Raw genomic sequence first — 14,378 nt, 5'->3', positions numbered from 1 at the left:
AGCTCTCAAGTAATCTTTAATTGCTGATATGACTCAGTCATGGAGACGAAGCTTATTATCAAAACTTGCTGTCGTGTCCTCAGCAGACATACTGAAGAAGTGAGACAAATTTCAACCTTTTCGAACTTTGTTTTGCTTTGACGTCAGTGATTTCACATTGCACGGTAGGGCGAGGGAGGGGTTGCGAACAAGGAAAGAGGGATCACACCCAGAAGAAGTAACAGAGCTGATGAGGTATGTTTGAAGAAGTTGAGAAGCACATTTATTGGGAGTTTTTTCTACGGCGAACATAGTCAAGCCACCTGCTTGTGCACTGAGAGTTTTTGTTCGTTGTCGATTCTGATCACGAATTGAAGCAGCTGGACGTACGTCACTGCCCTTTGCAAGCCTAAGATGAGAAGAATTCGATCAAACGCGACCATTAAAAGCAACATCGCAGGCATCAAAGCCTTCCAGACATCCCATTCTCAAAGCGAACCACAAACCCTGAAAGCCAACCCAGCAGAGCCACAAAAGGCACTCATCCGAGGAGATCTCCGAACCGCGAGATGGACCATAACGTCCTGCCATTACACGCTACCGGAAACCGTCATCAATTCCTCGACTTTGATTGGCCCTCCGTTGTTGGGCGGCTGATGTCTCCTTCCCATTACTCTCACCTCAGCAGCGTCATCCATCATCGTGTGTATACCGGCGTTATGAAAGAGATGACAGCTGGAGAAAAACTCCGTGATGAAGAGGTAAGCAATGAGACTTCAGGCCCTACAGCTTCCTACCAACCCCCGCCCCCAACTCTCATCCCCTGTCAGGTTAAGGCTTTGCGGCTTTGTACAAGAGCCTTCGGGAACCCTCAGACAACGCTGACAGCGCGCCGGGTGGTGCCCGAAAGGATAACAGTCGGAACAGATGATGAAGCAACGGGAGGGGTAAAGGGAAAAGGAGCCGGAGTATATCGAGAGGCTGTGGGATGGGTGATTGGAAAATGTACCGCAGAACCTTAAGAAGGCGGGGGAGGGTTTGTGGGCAAAAGAAAAAAGAGGCAGGGGGGGGGGGGGGGGAGGGACTAACTGTGCTGATGAGTCATGTTTGAAGAGGGTGATAAGCAAATTTATCGGCCTTTCTTGTGCAGGGAATGAAGTTATAGGCCGCTTCTGGCTTCGGGCAAACGCAACGTAGCGTTCCATTAAAGTTTCGGATCAGGCAGAGAAAAGTGAAGGCTGGCAGATGTCCCACGTGTCTGTACGGAGATTGCCTCCCAGGTCATCTGAAAGACAAACTATGGGACACAAAAGGATGTGAACAGAGTAGCGACAGCGAGACGTAGGAGAAGGTGGGGAGGTGAAGTAGAGAGAGAGAGACAGAGAGAGAGAGAGACAGAGAGACAGAGAGAGAGACAGAGACAGAGAAAGAGAGAGAGAGAGAGAGCGAGAGAGAGAGAGAGAGAGAGAGAGAGAGAGAGAGAGAGAGAGAGAGAGAGAGAGAGAGAGAGAGAGAGAGATGGAAAGGGAGAGAGGGAGAGAAAGGCAGAGAATAACAAGTCGCGTAAGGCGAAATTACTACATTTAGATCAAGCTGTGGAACTCACAGAATGAAACTGAACGCACTGCATTTTTTCACAATGACCGTAGTCCGCCGCTTGTGCAAAACGGAGTGAAACTGACGAGCCTGTTCTGCGCGGTAGTGGTTTCGCTGTGCTGCATAGCACGCTTTTCTGTACCTCACTTAGTTTTAACTTTCTGAGCGTGTTTTTAATCCAAACATATCATGTTTTTAATCCAAACATATCATATCTATAGGTTTTTGGAATCAGGAACCGACAGGGAATAAGATGAAATTGTTTTTAAATCGATTTCGAAAATTTAATTTTGATCATAATTTTTATATTTTTAATTTTCAGAGATTGTTTTTAATCCAAATATAACATATTCATATGTTTTTGGAATCAGGAAATAATGTAGAATAAGATGAGCGTAAATTTGGATCGTTTTATATAAAACATGTTTTTATTACAATTTTCAGATTTTTAATGACCAAAGTCATTAACTTAATTTTTAAGCCACCAAGCTGAAATGCAATACTGAAGTCCGGCCTTTGTCGAAGATTGCTTTACAAAAATTTCAATCGATTTGATTGAAAAATGAGGGTGTGATAGTGCCGCCTCAACTTTTACAAAAAGCCGGATATGACGTCATCAACAGTATTTATCAAATTTTTTTTAAAAAAACGTCCGGGGATATCATTCCCAGGAACTCTCATGTCAAATTTCATAATGATCGGTCCAGTAGTTTGGTCTGAATCGCTCTACACACACACGCACAGACACACACACAGACACACACACACACACACACACACACACACACACACACAAACACATACACACAAACACAGACACACACAGACATACAGCCACACACACACACACCACGACCCTAGTCTCGATTCCCCCTCTATGTTAAAACATTTAGTCAAAACTTGACTAAATGTAAAAAGAGATTGAGAGGGGGAGCACAGCCAGCCAGACAAACAGACAGACAGACAGACAGAGACAGAGAGGCAGGCAAGCAGACACACAGACGGAGAGACGATCAGACATCTCCTTTTCAAACAAAAGTTAACATGAAATACATTGCGTCAATTTTGTCAGTCGAGGAAAAGAAAGCACAACAATCTGTGGAGGAAATGTAAGCACGGTGACAGCGTGCATGCTGACTTTGACAGTTCTGGTTAAAAAGCAAAGTGCAGGGATTGTGAGAAAGTCAGATTGTTTTGACTGAGGTGAGAGAGAGAGAGAGAGAGAGAGAGAGAGAGAGAGAGAGAGAGAGAGACAGACAGACAGACAGACAAAGGCTAAGACAATTAGAGAGAGAGAGAGAGAGAGAGAGAGACAGACAGACAGACAGAAACAGACAGACAGAGAGAGAAAAAGAGATTTGTTTTGCATCGAGACACATCTGGGCTAAAGGAATCAATATGGCGGCAGCAATAAATCTATCTACACAATCCCACCAGACCGTTTACGCCAATGTCCACAGATGATATGTAAGACTACCTCCCCCCCTCCTCTCCACCTCCCAACCCCTATTCAATAACGCATAAGGAAATGGTTGAGACCCTCCTGTTCATGAGCCAGCCAAAGTTTTACAACTTACGAATAACTTGTTACCACGTGGCAACAAAAATCTGAAGCATGTAAACGACAGTGTGTATTTCAGCGTATGCATTGTATAGTGCAAGGGATCGTTTAAACAAACAAACCTTGAAATCAGACAAATTGTCTGAACGAAATAATGTATTAAACCTGTCTACCGCAAATTTGTAAAGATTCAAGCTTCAGCTCAGTAACGTAATAACATTTTGTCTGATTTGCATTCAAACAATTCCGCTCTGTCTGTTTGTCTGTCCCTCCTCCGCTCTCTCTTTAACTCTTTACCCCTTAATCCCCCATATTTTTCCTTCTCTCCCTAACCCAACCTGGTTTTTTCCCAATATTCCCAATAGCGTGTGAAATGGGGGAAAACCGCAGAAAAGAAGCCAGCACTAAATTATTGTGAACATTAGCAGCTTATTGCTCCGGTTGAGCACGAAGAATTGCTCCTGATTCGCTCTTGTTCTGGAGTCTTTCGTCTCGGTTAACCATGACAGGATTCGACCCCTCTTTAGGATCAGGCTGTCCTAGACGCCATGAATATAGAGGTACACAGGCACTATCATTTACATTCTGATGAGGCCCGAGAATCCACCAGTCACATCCATTCTACGCACCACCACATTTCCCTTCATACGAATTGTTCCCGCACGAGTAGGCAAGGGCCATAAAACAATTATCCCAAAAACGACAGACATTGTCAATGAGAAGACACAACATCCTGTGACCGACGCCGTTTCGCTGGGAACCCTTCAAATCCAATTCTCGGGGTAAAGAACCAGGGCCGCCAAAGTCCTTCTTGGTCGCGTGTGTGTTGGGATGAAAGTCAAACGTTATAGGCATACGCAGCGAGCCAGTGTCAAGCAGAATTTGCACGTGAAGCCAGGGAGGTCTGAAAAATCGGCTGCATGGCTAGACAGGACTTGCTGGTGTTAAAAAGACTTCTGAAATAAGACTGTGCTGATTTTTCGGTTTGTTGCGATTGTTTCACAGTTAAGATAGGAAGTACAGTTGTTCATGTGAAGTCAGGCCCCTTTGATAAGAGGACACCTCCAATGAGAGGACACACCGTGGAATCCCTGTGTCTATCAACTGTACCAAAGAGTACTTGAAAGCCTTCCTTAATTGTGCCCGAAGTTGACTTCGGAAGTCTTTTTTTAATCGAAAATGTAGTGACCAAAGCTTTGGACTTCAGGCGTAATGTCAGAGGACACTTGTAATATAAGGACACTTGTGCATGGTCATAAGGCCAACAAAAAATAGGTCTGTTTACGGTAACATAGGCCCAAAAAATAGGGTCGGTAGGTCGGGATTTTTTTTTTTTTTTTTTTTTTCAAAAAACCCATATTTTTATGTTTAATATTTTGCCAAAAAACCAAGATTTTTTTTTCTTTTTTTTTCCCAAATGCCAAAAAAAGGTCTAGGGTCGCGCGAAAAAACTAGGGTCGGTCGGGTTACCGTAAACAGACCTATTTTTTTTTTTTGGCCTAATGACCTCTCATCGCAGGTACCCCTGTTTGAAATGTATGAACTATCTAGCAATGTATGAACTATCTAGCAATGTATGAACTATCTAGCAATGTATGAACTATCTAGCAATGTATGAACTATCTAGCAATGTATGAACTATCTAGCATATTTGACCAAACTGCATGGTTATTCTGTTTTCTCTTCGTGCTAGCTCTTTAATGCAAAACGTTACTCACAGCTTTCAATTTCCACGGTGCATTGCTGGTTGTCCAGGGGGTAGTTGTGCAGGTCCATCATACAGGCCAGGGTCGTTGTGAATCTGGCGTCATACAAATGTCACACGGGTTACGTCATGCAACACGTAGAAATGAAACTCGAGACAAATAAACATTTAAGCACAAGCCAGAACTAGCGAATAAAACAGTACACCAACACAACTTTCCAAGCAATCAAGTGCAAAATGGAAGAGTCGGAAGATTCCTCATCAGGTATAAACCATCACGCAAACCATTACAGATCCGTCTAGGCTTTTACTTGCGTTGATGCCATTTTCCCACTTGGACACATACCAACAATTAACAGCTTGGCTGCTTTCTGTGTTCACTGGGCATTTTTTACCGAATTAATTGCTTAGAATTTCACCTTTTATCAACGAGTATTCTTTACCTTCACACAAAACGTCCATACAGCGTTGCTGAATTCAACAGCTAATTATAATTAACATACTTAAACTTTGAATCAACATAATAACCTGCTGCTCTTAAAATGAAGGTTAAACTAAGATTATTTTGTTCGATACGAGCAGCTGTTAGTTTTATCAGAACCAGGTTTCAAAGAGGTCAACAATGACAAGAGCTACCAAGTTTTGGACGACCACATTCGAAATTTGTATCTAATATCGAATCTTTTCATCAGATCGTGATTTTAACAATAAAACGGGAAAGATATTATAACCACACAATGAATACGAACAATGTAATACATAGCTCTTACCTCATTCCGTAGACAAGGGAGCCATTTCCGAACAGACGCACCATCTTGTTTTTCTCTGTGACGTCATGAAGAAAGGAGCTCTTGTCATTGGCGAGGAAAGTGTCGGGAACCCAGATCCTCTCGGCGAAGTCTCCAGTCAAGGTAAGGCTTTCGTTTTCGTTCTGGGAAAACTGTAACCGCTCGTCTCGCCAGTATTGGTTCAGGTACATTGTGATGGTATAGTCCTGAAAACAGAATAAAGAAACGGAACCATTACATATATACGATGCCGATACATGCAAAGCCGGCTAGCGGTGAGCTTACGAGTAATTTCTCCTGCTGACACCCAGACACACTTCGTTCTCGATAGTGAGTCTGTATCGGATTCTGGGCAGGAGAAGCGACACTGAGAATGTATACGTGACGCCATTGTTCGCATTATGATTTTGCTCAGTTTTGATGTTAGAGCTTTTACTTTAGAAGAGAGGGTCAACAATAGACGTCTTGGTTTGTTGAATCGGTGTCGTTTTTCTTTAAGGCCAAAAAAAAAAATAGGTCTGTTTACGGTAACCCGACCGACCCTAGTTTTTTCGCGCGACCCTAGACTTTTTTTTTGGCATTTGGGAGAAAAAAAAATCTTGTGTTTTTTGCAAAAATAACTTAAAAATATGTTTTTTGGGGAAGAAAAAAAGAAAAAAAAAAATCCCGACCTACCGACCCTATTTTTGGGCCAATGTTACCGTAAACAGACCTCTTTTTTTTTTGCCTAATTATAGACACATCGAGCTATTCACCATTACGTCGGCCTAGTCTTGGAAGAGGACGGACAAACAAGTGAAAAGGAGACGATGAAAAGAAAATGGCGTTAGTGTCGTTTCCTTGATCTCAAGATGGTGAGTCTATGGAGGATAACACAGAATAGGATACAAACAAAAAAAACATAACAAAAAATAACAAAATTCGAAGCACAGGTCGAACTGCCTCTCCCGCTTTTCAATCCCCCATCCCATCACATGACACCACAGAAGAGCTGAAGATGGGCGCACCAATACAAAAACGTGACAACGATAACAACACTATAGCCACTGGTCTCAGCACGGAAGCACACTTCGTGCGGCCATGACAGCGGACGTGTCTGGTCGTTTCCTCCTTTTCAAATTGAGCAGCTTGCATGTGGGCCTCTTTTGAGGCGTATCCAATGTGCATGTAGTACAATTGAACACGTTCTCGCTGCTTATTTCTGTTGCAACTGTGACGGGGATTTTTTTTAGGGAAAAGGTTTAGACTTTTATAGCTGTCACATCCGGTTCTACAAAAAAACTGAAAGACGTACGTGTATTTCCCCCTTTAGTTTTTCCAGGCGGTATTTGTATCTTAAAGTGTACATAAAGACAGAATCATGTTGAAGGAAGTTGACTTATTTTGATGTGACCCGAGGCGTGCTTATCGTTTGAACCTCGGAAATATGACTTCATTTACAAATCAGCACTATTGCTTTCGTGTAATACACTTTTTCATTCGATATTTCTATTATTATTCAGCCTTTTTTTGGTAATGGATCTATCGTTCCTTCTTCGGGATACTTCGAGTGTAGCATGGAATTCGTCGAATAATGTTTAAATTAGTGCAGTTTTTCCTTGTTCCATTCATTTAATCAGATTTGTTAAAATGTAAACAAATGGAACGGTGACAACAAATGCAACTCAACAGTGACGCGGTGTCGTGTGTACCATACAGCACCTTGATATTGTATTTGAGTCAGTAAAAACCTTTTAGTACAAAGGACTTGCTCTCGCAAGATTTGTTCAAGAGCTATCAAGTTCACCCAGCTGTAAATGGGCTCATTGTGTTATTCAGGGCCGAGGAAATTGAAGGCAGCGATGGAGAGGAGAAGAAAATGTAAGTTTTACGCCCTCACGGCAAAGCCATTAGGGGCATGGATGGAGAGGAGATGGGCGCCAGCCTTATAAAGCTCAGTGGCCCGAGACTACTCGAGATATCTTACAACACTAAAATCGTGCTACCCTACGACCTGTATTATAAGTTTTCTGTATTATAAGTTTTGAGTTGTCTGTATAATTAGTGTTGAGTTGTCTGTATAATTAGTGTTGAGGTGTTTGTCTGTGTACTTAAAAGACCGCAGGGTTGAAATATTTGTGAACGCAACATTTTGTTTTAACAATAATAAAACGTACAAACAACATACTTTTCTTTTTTTACGACCAGGAAATAGCTATGAGACAACCTTATATGTTCAATCTTGCTCTTGCCGTTGTAGTCTTAAATAACATAGCTGCAAAGTTTATTTGAGACGGCGATACACAAGGCAAAGGAAACTGTGACAGTTTGGACAAAAATAGTACCTATAATTTGCAACAAAGACATCACGAACAAGCATGTGAACTGCCGAACACCAGTCCAGAACACACAACGGGTTTAATCCAGGGTCTTTAGGTCTGAACCAAGATCAAAGTTTCCAATCTTGGGATTTTGACTTCTTACAAGGATGCTTCTTGCAAATGCCGTCCTCCAAACCAATTTGAACACTGTGAGGTTTCCTCGGGACCTTGTCTCCGAGAGAGAGCAAGCCTTTCGCTTGTTGGGTTTTACCGCAGCTATTGGTGTCACGAAATCCCTGGCTGAATTTGTGACATGAAGCAAACCACACTCGCCACTTCGACTTACATAAAGGCACACACAGCCCTTCCTTTGGTAACCGGCACGGTTGGCCTAGTGGTAAGGCGTCCGCCCCGTGATCGGGAGGTCGATCGTGGGTTCGAACCCCGGCCGGGTCATACCTAAGACTTTAAAATTGGCAATCTAGTGGCTGCTCCGCCTGGCGTCTGGCATTATGGGGTTAGTGCTAGGACTGGTTGGTCCGGTGTCAGAATAATGTGACTGGGTGAGACATGAAGCCTGTGCTGCGACTTCTGTCTTGTGTGTGGCGCACGTTATATGTCAAAGCAGCACCGCCCTGATAATTATGGCCCTTCGTGGTCGGCTGGGCGTCAAGCAAACAAACAAACAAACAAACAAACAAACTAAGAGTAATACCTAATATACTGGACTCGCAAACTCCAAACAAACAAACCTTCCTTTGGTAACAGTTCTGCTCACTATTTAAGATCTGCCGAGGATTTTTGCACGGGATAATAAGACCATCATATGGGACACATAGGGCCTACCAATTAACTCTGTGCCTACCAATGTAATTCATAACAACATGCCCACTCCGCGTGGAAAGCAGTCCGGGTGTTGATTGTTGGTGCATGTGAGCAAGTGAAGGGATAGCCTTATTCTCTTAGAGTTTCATAGTTCTCACCATGTCTGTATAGTGTATGTATTAGTTACTGTGATACCAAATTGTCTTACCCATGTATGTATGATGCTATGCGCCAGTGATGTATGAATGCTATTTATTTTTGTTTTTATCACACAGCAAGCTGCTTTCCTCGTGTATTTTTTATGTTCATTCATGTATTGTACACTTGGCAATAAATTATCTATCTATCTATGTACACACCTGGCCAGATCTGAGACGGAGAACCGAAACGTTGCGCGGGAAGGACTGTGCCTTTAAACCCACCCGCCCAAATTCCCCTCCCCCCTCGCGTCAAAATATGCCGGGAACCGTTTCGTTCATACGCAGACTCTCAACATGAAAATCGTGTCTCCTGCTGCCGTTATCCACCCTAAGACAGACACTGCAAACCATCACAATAACTACGACTGTGTGACCAAGCCTCTCAAACCATAACAGAAACAAAGGCCAACGCGCTTCACTGAATCTCTGGCCGTGTGTGTTTGTCCACCGCAAGAAACGTTCAAGAATATTCGATAGCTGAAGAGTTTTGAGGTTGGCGTCGCACACAGAAGTTCTAGAAAACAAGACTATAATTGCGGTCCTTGCCCATTGTCGTAACACACAGTTTCAAGTGCTTGTTTTAGTTCGAAAGGTTTGCCGAGCGCGTCCAGCAACGAAACAGCTGAAGGGAAGCAGATTCCGCAACATATTGTTTTGCCCATCGATACTCCCAAGGATCTTGGGGAGAAAAAAAAAGTAAGCAAACAGTCTTTAACGAGTAGAGCGGGTAATGAGTTCCTGAAAGGTTTCTCCGCGTGCTCAGCAAGTTTGGCCAAGATTGAGAACTTCAAACACTGCAGTCTCTGCTCCTTTCTTGGCGCAAGCGGCCGTTTAATTGTCGGTGGCATCCTCGTCTTCTGCTTGCGAGCTGCGGTTTACCTTTCATTGGCCGTGTTGACATAAGAATTTCAATGGCCAGCGCAAGTAGAGAAGGCTCGAGGAGAGAAGACTTGGAAACGAGAAAGAAACATCTTAAGAGAGAGAGAGAGAGAGAGAGAGAGAGAGAGAGAGAGAGAGAGAGAGAGAGAGAGAGAGAGAGAGAGAGAGAGAGAGAGAGAGAGAGAGAGCAAGAAGATACTGGCACATCGAAAAAAAACAATCGTTACATCGTTTGGTAGAATCTGTTTATTATCTGTTTACATTCAATGTTTTGTCCATCGTGATCGGTGATGGAAGAGTTTTTGTCTGCAGATATATCATCCCATTTCAAAAATAAGACTCTCCAATGTTCCCTTCGTAATTGTTCGGCAACACGTCAGGTTTTCCAGATCATCCTGACATCTTCTTAGTGTTTTACTGGTGAGTGTAATACAACTACATTAGTGAGAAATAAACTCGTTTGCCTTGCCTTCGTCTTGCCTTGAGACATGTTGCATGTCCCACATCAACTGGCAGTGCTCACGCCAGATGTTGCAATATTCACCAACGACGGTAAAGCTTTTGTTTGTTTGTCTGTTCGTTGATTGGTTGGTTTGTTGGTTTGTCACACACATGTTCATGTGACTTGGGCATGGTAATTTTCCGACTATTTGAAAAGTTTCCCGTACAACCTCGTTCACAACACAACGCCCTACTTTCACCACCTAGCGGTGACTATACTGATTCGCAGCTTCAGCTTATTGTGAGCGAGTCTCTCGCAGCCGTCAACATTTTAACATACCGCACCCAGGGTTCTACTTCATAAACCAGCGACGAACTGGTTTCTGATCAAAGCACTGAACTACGTCGCCCCACACCGTCAGCAAGGAAACACACACACACACACACACACACACACACACACACACACACACACACACACACACACACACACACCAAGACACTTCAGGCAAGTAATAAATGAATACACAGATCAAGAAGATGTACATAAACAAAAGGGATGAGCTTCTGTGCATGATATAATCGTTTCCGCAGGGCATGGGAGTGTGATGGATATGCTTTTCAAAATGTCTTATTCTGAAAAGTTCGGCCTCCAGGATAGGAAACTAATACCTTGTTCACAGACATGTTCTTTCATCGAGTTTTGAGCAGTTTCCGGCCTTATTTTCTTGCCCCATTCATGTGTTTTTTCTACGCACAAATTAATCTGTCGTGCCTTCCAGACTTAAATCCCTCTTCGTCTGCATGTCTTCGGTAAAATAAGAAGTAGCCAACTCATAATAAAAAATGAAACTAATAATAAAGATATAATTCAGACAGAATAGGAAAGAACGATGGCAAAGGAAAATCCTAAGATCTGTCCAAACGTGTATGTTGATAACAGCGGTTGCTTTGGGATAACATTAAAGAATAGTGTCCCAAATTAACTCTGTGCGTCAACTGTCGTTTTGTTATAAGGCCTCCCTGGAACATTGAAATACAGTTTACAGATTGAATGGAATTTCCAAGTCAATATGACCGCTTTTTACTACGAGTTTATCCACTTTCAACTCGTTCACTCAGTCCGCAAAGTTAGATAGGGGAAGGGCTCCTAATATGGACCACTTTTTGTTTCATGCTGATAACTAGCTTGTTTTCTTGCGAATAAGTTTCATTTTGTGTTTGGCAGTCCTTCTCTCTTAGATTAACAATTTGGCGTTATTAGAGTAAAATAGCTTTAATAGACATTCAGCAAAAATTAAATACAGAAAAAAAATCACAAATGGTCCATATTAGGAGCCGGTCCATATTAGGAGCCGGTCCATATTAGGAGCCGGTCCATATTAGGAGCCGGTCCATATTAGGAGCTGGTCCATATTAGGAGCCGGTCCATATTAGGAGCCGGTCCATATTAGGAGCCCTTCCCCTACCAGGGCTGAGGCGCACGAAGCGAACGTGGGTGAAACCCGAACGGGTGAGAACAAACTGCGGGGTCGGATTTGGGACACTCTTGGTGAATTGTATATTTTTGGTATTTGTCTAAGGAAAAGGATGTAGGCTAATCCCATGTAAAATCCTGGACGTATCTGGTGTGGGTACTCGTGAATGTATGCACGTGAAGAAAGGCATCTTTAATTTTGATGATACTGCGATACGCGCAATACCCTTGTCCGTAAAATCTCAACGACTGCAGATTAAGGAGCAAACCAAAATGGACAACCCACGCTTTATTGGAAATATTGCAGACGACAGCCACGGCGGTTTTTACGTCATAGAGTCTGCTACGTCATTAGAGAAGTGGAGCAAAGGTCGACCTGAAAAAATCCGTAAACAAATTAGTGTCTCCTTTAATCCACATCTTCGCTGTGGGCGGTGGCGTTCCGCAGGCTCCCTTTTATTCTGTTAGCAAGGACCTTTAGCACTGCAAATACGCGCGCGCGCGAGTGTGTGTGTGTGTGTGTGTGTGTTATAGTGCGTGCGTGCTGAAAATGTGTGTGTGTGTGTGTGTGCGTGTGTGCGCGTGTGTGTCCTTGCGTGTGTGCGTGTGTACTGAAAATGTGTGTGTGTGTGTGTGTGTGTGTGTGTGTGTATGTGTGTGTGTGTGTGTGTGTGTGCGTGTGTGTGCACGTGTGTGTGTGTTTGTTTCTGCATATGCGCGTATCTCTACATTCAACCTATTCAGAAACATTAATTTACATCGAAACTGATCAATGAATCACTAACAATATTTTGTCAACTGAAAATAGCACGACAAAATTTCCCCGGATGGAGCCAGGGTCACGTTACCATTAAGTAAATGTATGTGCAATCATCCTCGCTTGTTGACCAAAAAAGATGCTGCGTTGAATAATTGATACATCTGTCGTGCACAACAGAAAGCTCGTACATCAAACAAAAGCAAAAGCAACAATAAAGCAAAAGTAGAAACAAAAGAAAACCACAATTCTGGTAGAGTTTATCCATTTAGAAAAAAATAAAAACTTTAAATGATTTATTTTCTCGAAACTTGGCAAATGTGAATTTTTGGTTTTATGTGAATACCTTCCCTAAAACCAGTAAGCTTTACCTCGCAGATGACATTTAGACAGCAACCAGTCTGGGGACGACGTTTTCCCCCTGTAAAGTGCATTAAAGTTACAAGCAACAGAATCTCAATCTCATCGCATGAAAGGAGGGAAACGTTTCGTCTAACCAATTGTAACGCTCATCTTTAGCTCGAGAGCACAACTAATATATCTTTGGCTTTTCAGCATAGATACCTATTAAAAGATGAAGCATCGAAGAAAGAATGTTGGCATTTATACAGAAACAACATTTGATTTCAGGAGAACTATTGAAAATGATAATGAATTTGTTTATACATGCGTAGAATATTCCTCAATTCGTATGGGCTTCCTCTGCTGCACAGTTTGGGTCATTGCTAAAAAAAAATGTTATTAAGGACAGCTCTCCAACGCAATAACTAACTAAGTGTAAAAGTAAATTGAAAACAGTACCTGGAAATCAGCAGTAGAATAAATAAGCATGAAAACTTCAGCTGACTTATTTCTCTAGCTGACAACCTTATGAGAAACACTTTTGTCACCTCGAAAACAAGCACCCCCCCCCCTCCCCCGCCCCCTCAACAAACACCTTATTCAAAGGGAGAAAACTTGCTTAGTCTACCCTTGAAAGCAAAATCGAAAATATTTTAAGTACTGTTCTTTTTTTACTCCTTTAACTTGAAAGCTGTAATTTACCTGCGTCAGCTAGTGGAACAACATTTTCTTTCTCCCTGTTTCGTCATAACTTCTAGTCCCAAGGGAGGCAATTACCCCCGGCAGTGACGTTAGTCCATCCTGGCTTTCCCGATAGCTCAAAGGTTTTGGGCGTGCTCTTTTGCCGTCAGACGAGAAATGTCTCCAGACTATAAGGTTTCCTCCTCTTGACTCTCTATCCATCTTGGCAAGAGCAAACATGCTTTGTGAGCTGCTAGGCACGACGCCGTGTCAGCAAGCATGGGCGAAGGAAGCCTGGACAGGACCTCTGCGTCGAAGAACAGCATCGATTTAAAATCAGATTATCTGACCAACTGAAGTGTTTGTGAGCTCCCCTGGCACGTGCTGCATGACGCATTTTACGTCATTGATGTTTGCATGACGGGATTTGTGGAGAGTACTTCCGGTCCTGGCATGATCCTCATTCTGTTAACAGATCAGCCTCGGGTTTGTGTTTTGAAGAAACCTAGATGAGCGGGCTGAACAAAATATTTCATACAAAAATCTCAACTCTGCACCACACGCATCAGTCAGGCTCTTGATTTGTTGGTATGTGTCCAAATGGAGACACATCAAAAAACAATATTTTGACCGCTTTCTCCGCAGAGTTGAATTTTGTTTTTAAATGAATCAATTTTGCAGATTGACAATGGTGGCTTGAAAATAAAATAAATAATTCAAAAATTCCCAATCTGCAGCACAGAAAACAATCAGGCTTCTGTATTTTTGTACATGTCCAAGCGGAGGGATGGTCTTATATCCCATGTAAAAGGCTGCCCAGATCTGAGGTGGTGAGCCAGATCGTTAA

The 14,378-nt window shown here is 42.7% G+C and overlaps 1 protein-coding gene across 1 annotated transcript in view; it reads right to left on the bottom strand.

Annotated features, from left to right (window-relative positions):
• LOC138968023 (gamma-aminobutyric acid receptor subunit beta-like) overlaps window positions 1-14,378 on the bottom strand; it is a 160,982-nt gene that overhangs the window by 62,493 nt on the left and 84,111 nt on the right. The window contains exons 4-5 of the mRNA XM_070340584.1: window positions 5,612-5,835; window positions 4,855-4,937 (exon numbers count right to left, since the gene is read on the bottom strand). Of these exons, the coding sequence (XP_070196685.1) occupies window positions 4,855-4,937; window positions 5,612-5,835 (307 nt within the window). The remainder of the gene's footprint in view (window positions 1-4,854; window positions 4,938-5,611; window positions 5,836-14,378) is intronic.

The sequence above is a fragment of the Littorina saxatilis genome, linkage group LG6, assembly GCF_037325665.1.
Source record: "Littorina saxatilis isolate snail1 linkage group LG6, US_GU_Lsax_2.0, whole genome shotgun sequence".
In the NCBI taxonomy this organism is placed as follows: domain Eukaryota; kingdom Metazoa; phylum Mollusca; class Gastropoda; order Littorinimorpha; family Littorinidae; genus Littorina; species Littorina saxatilis.
Note: the sequence above shows the minus strand (reverse complement) of the source record. Positions and strands in the feature narration are given on the sequence as shown.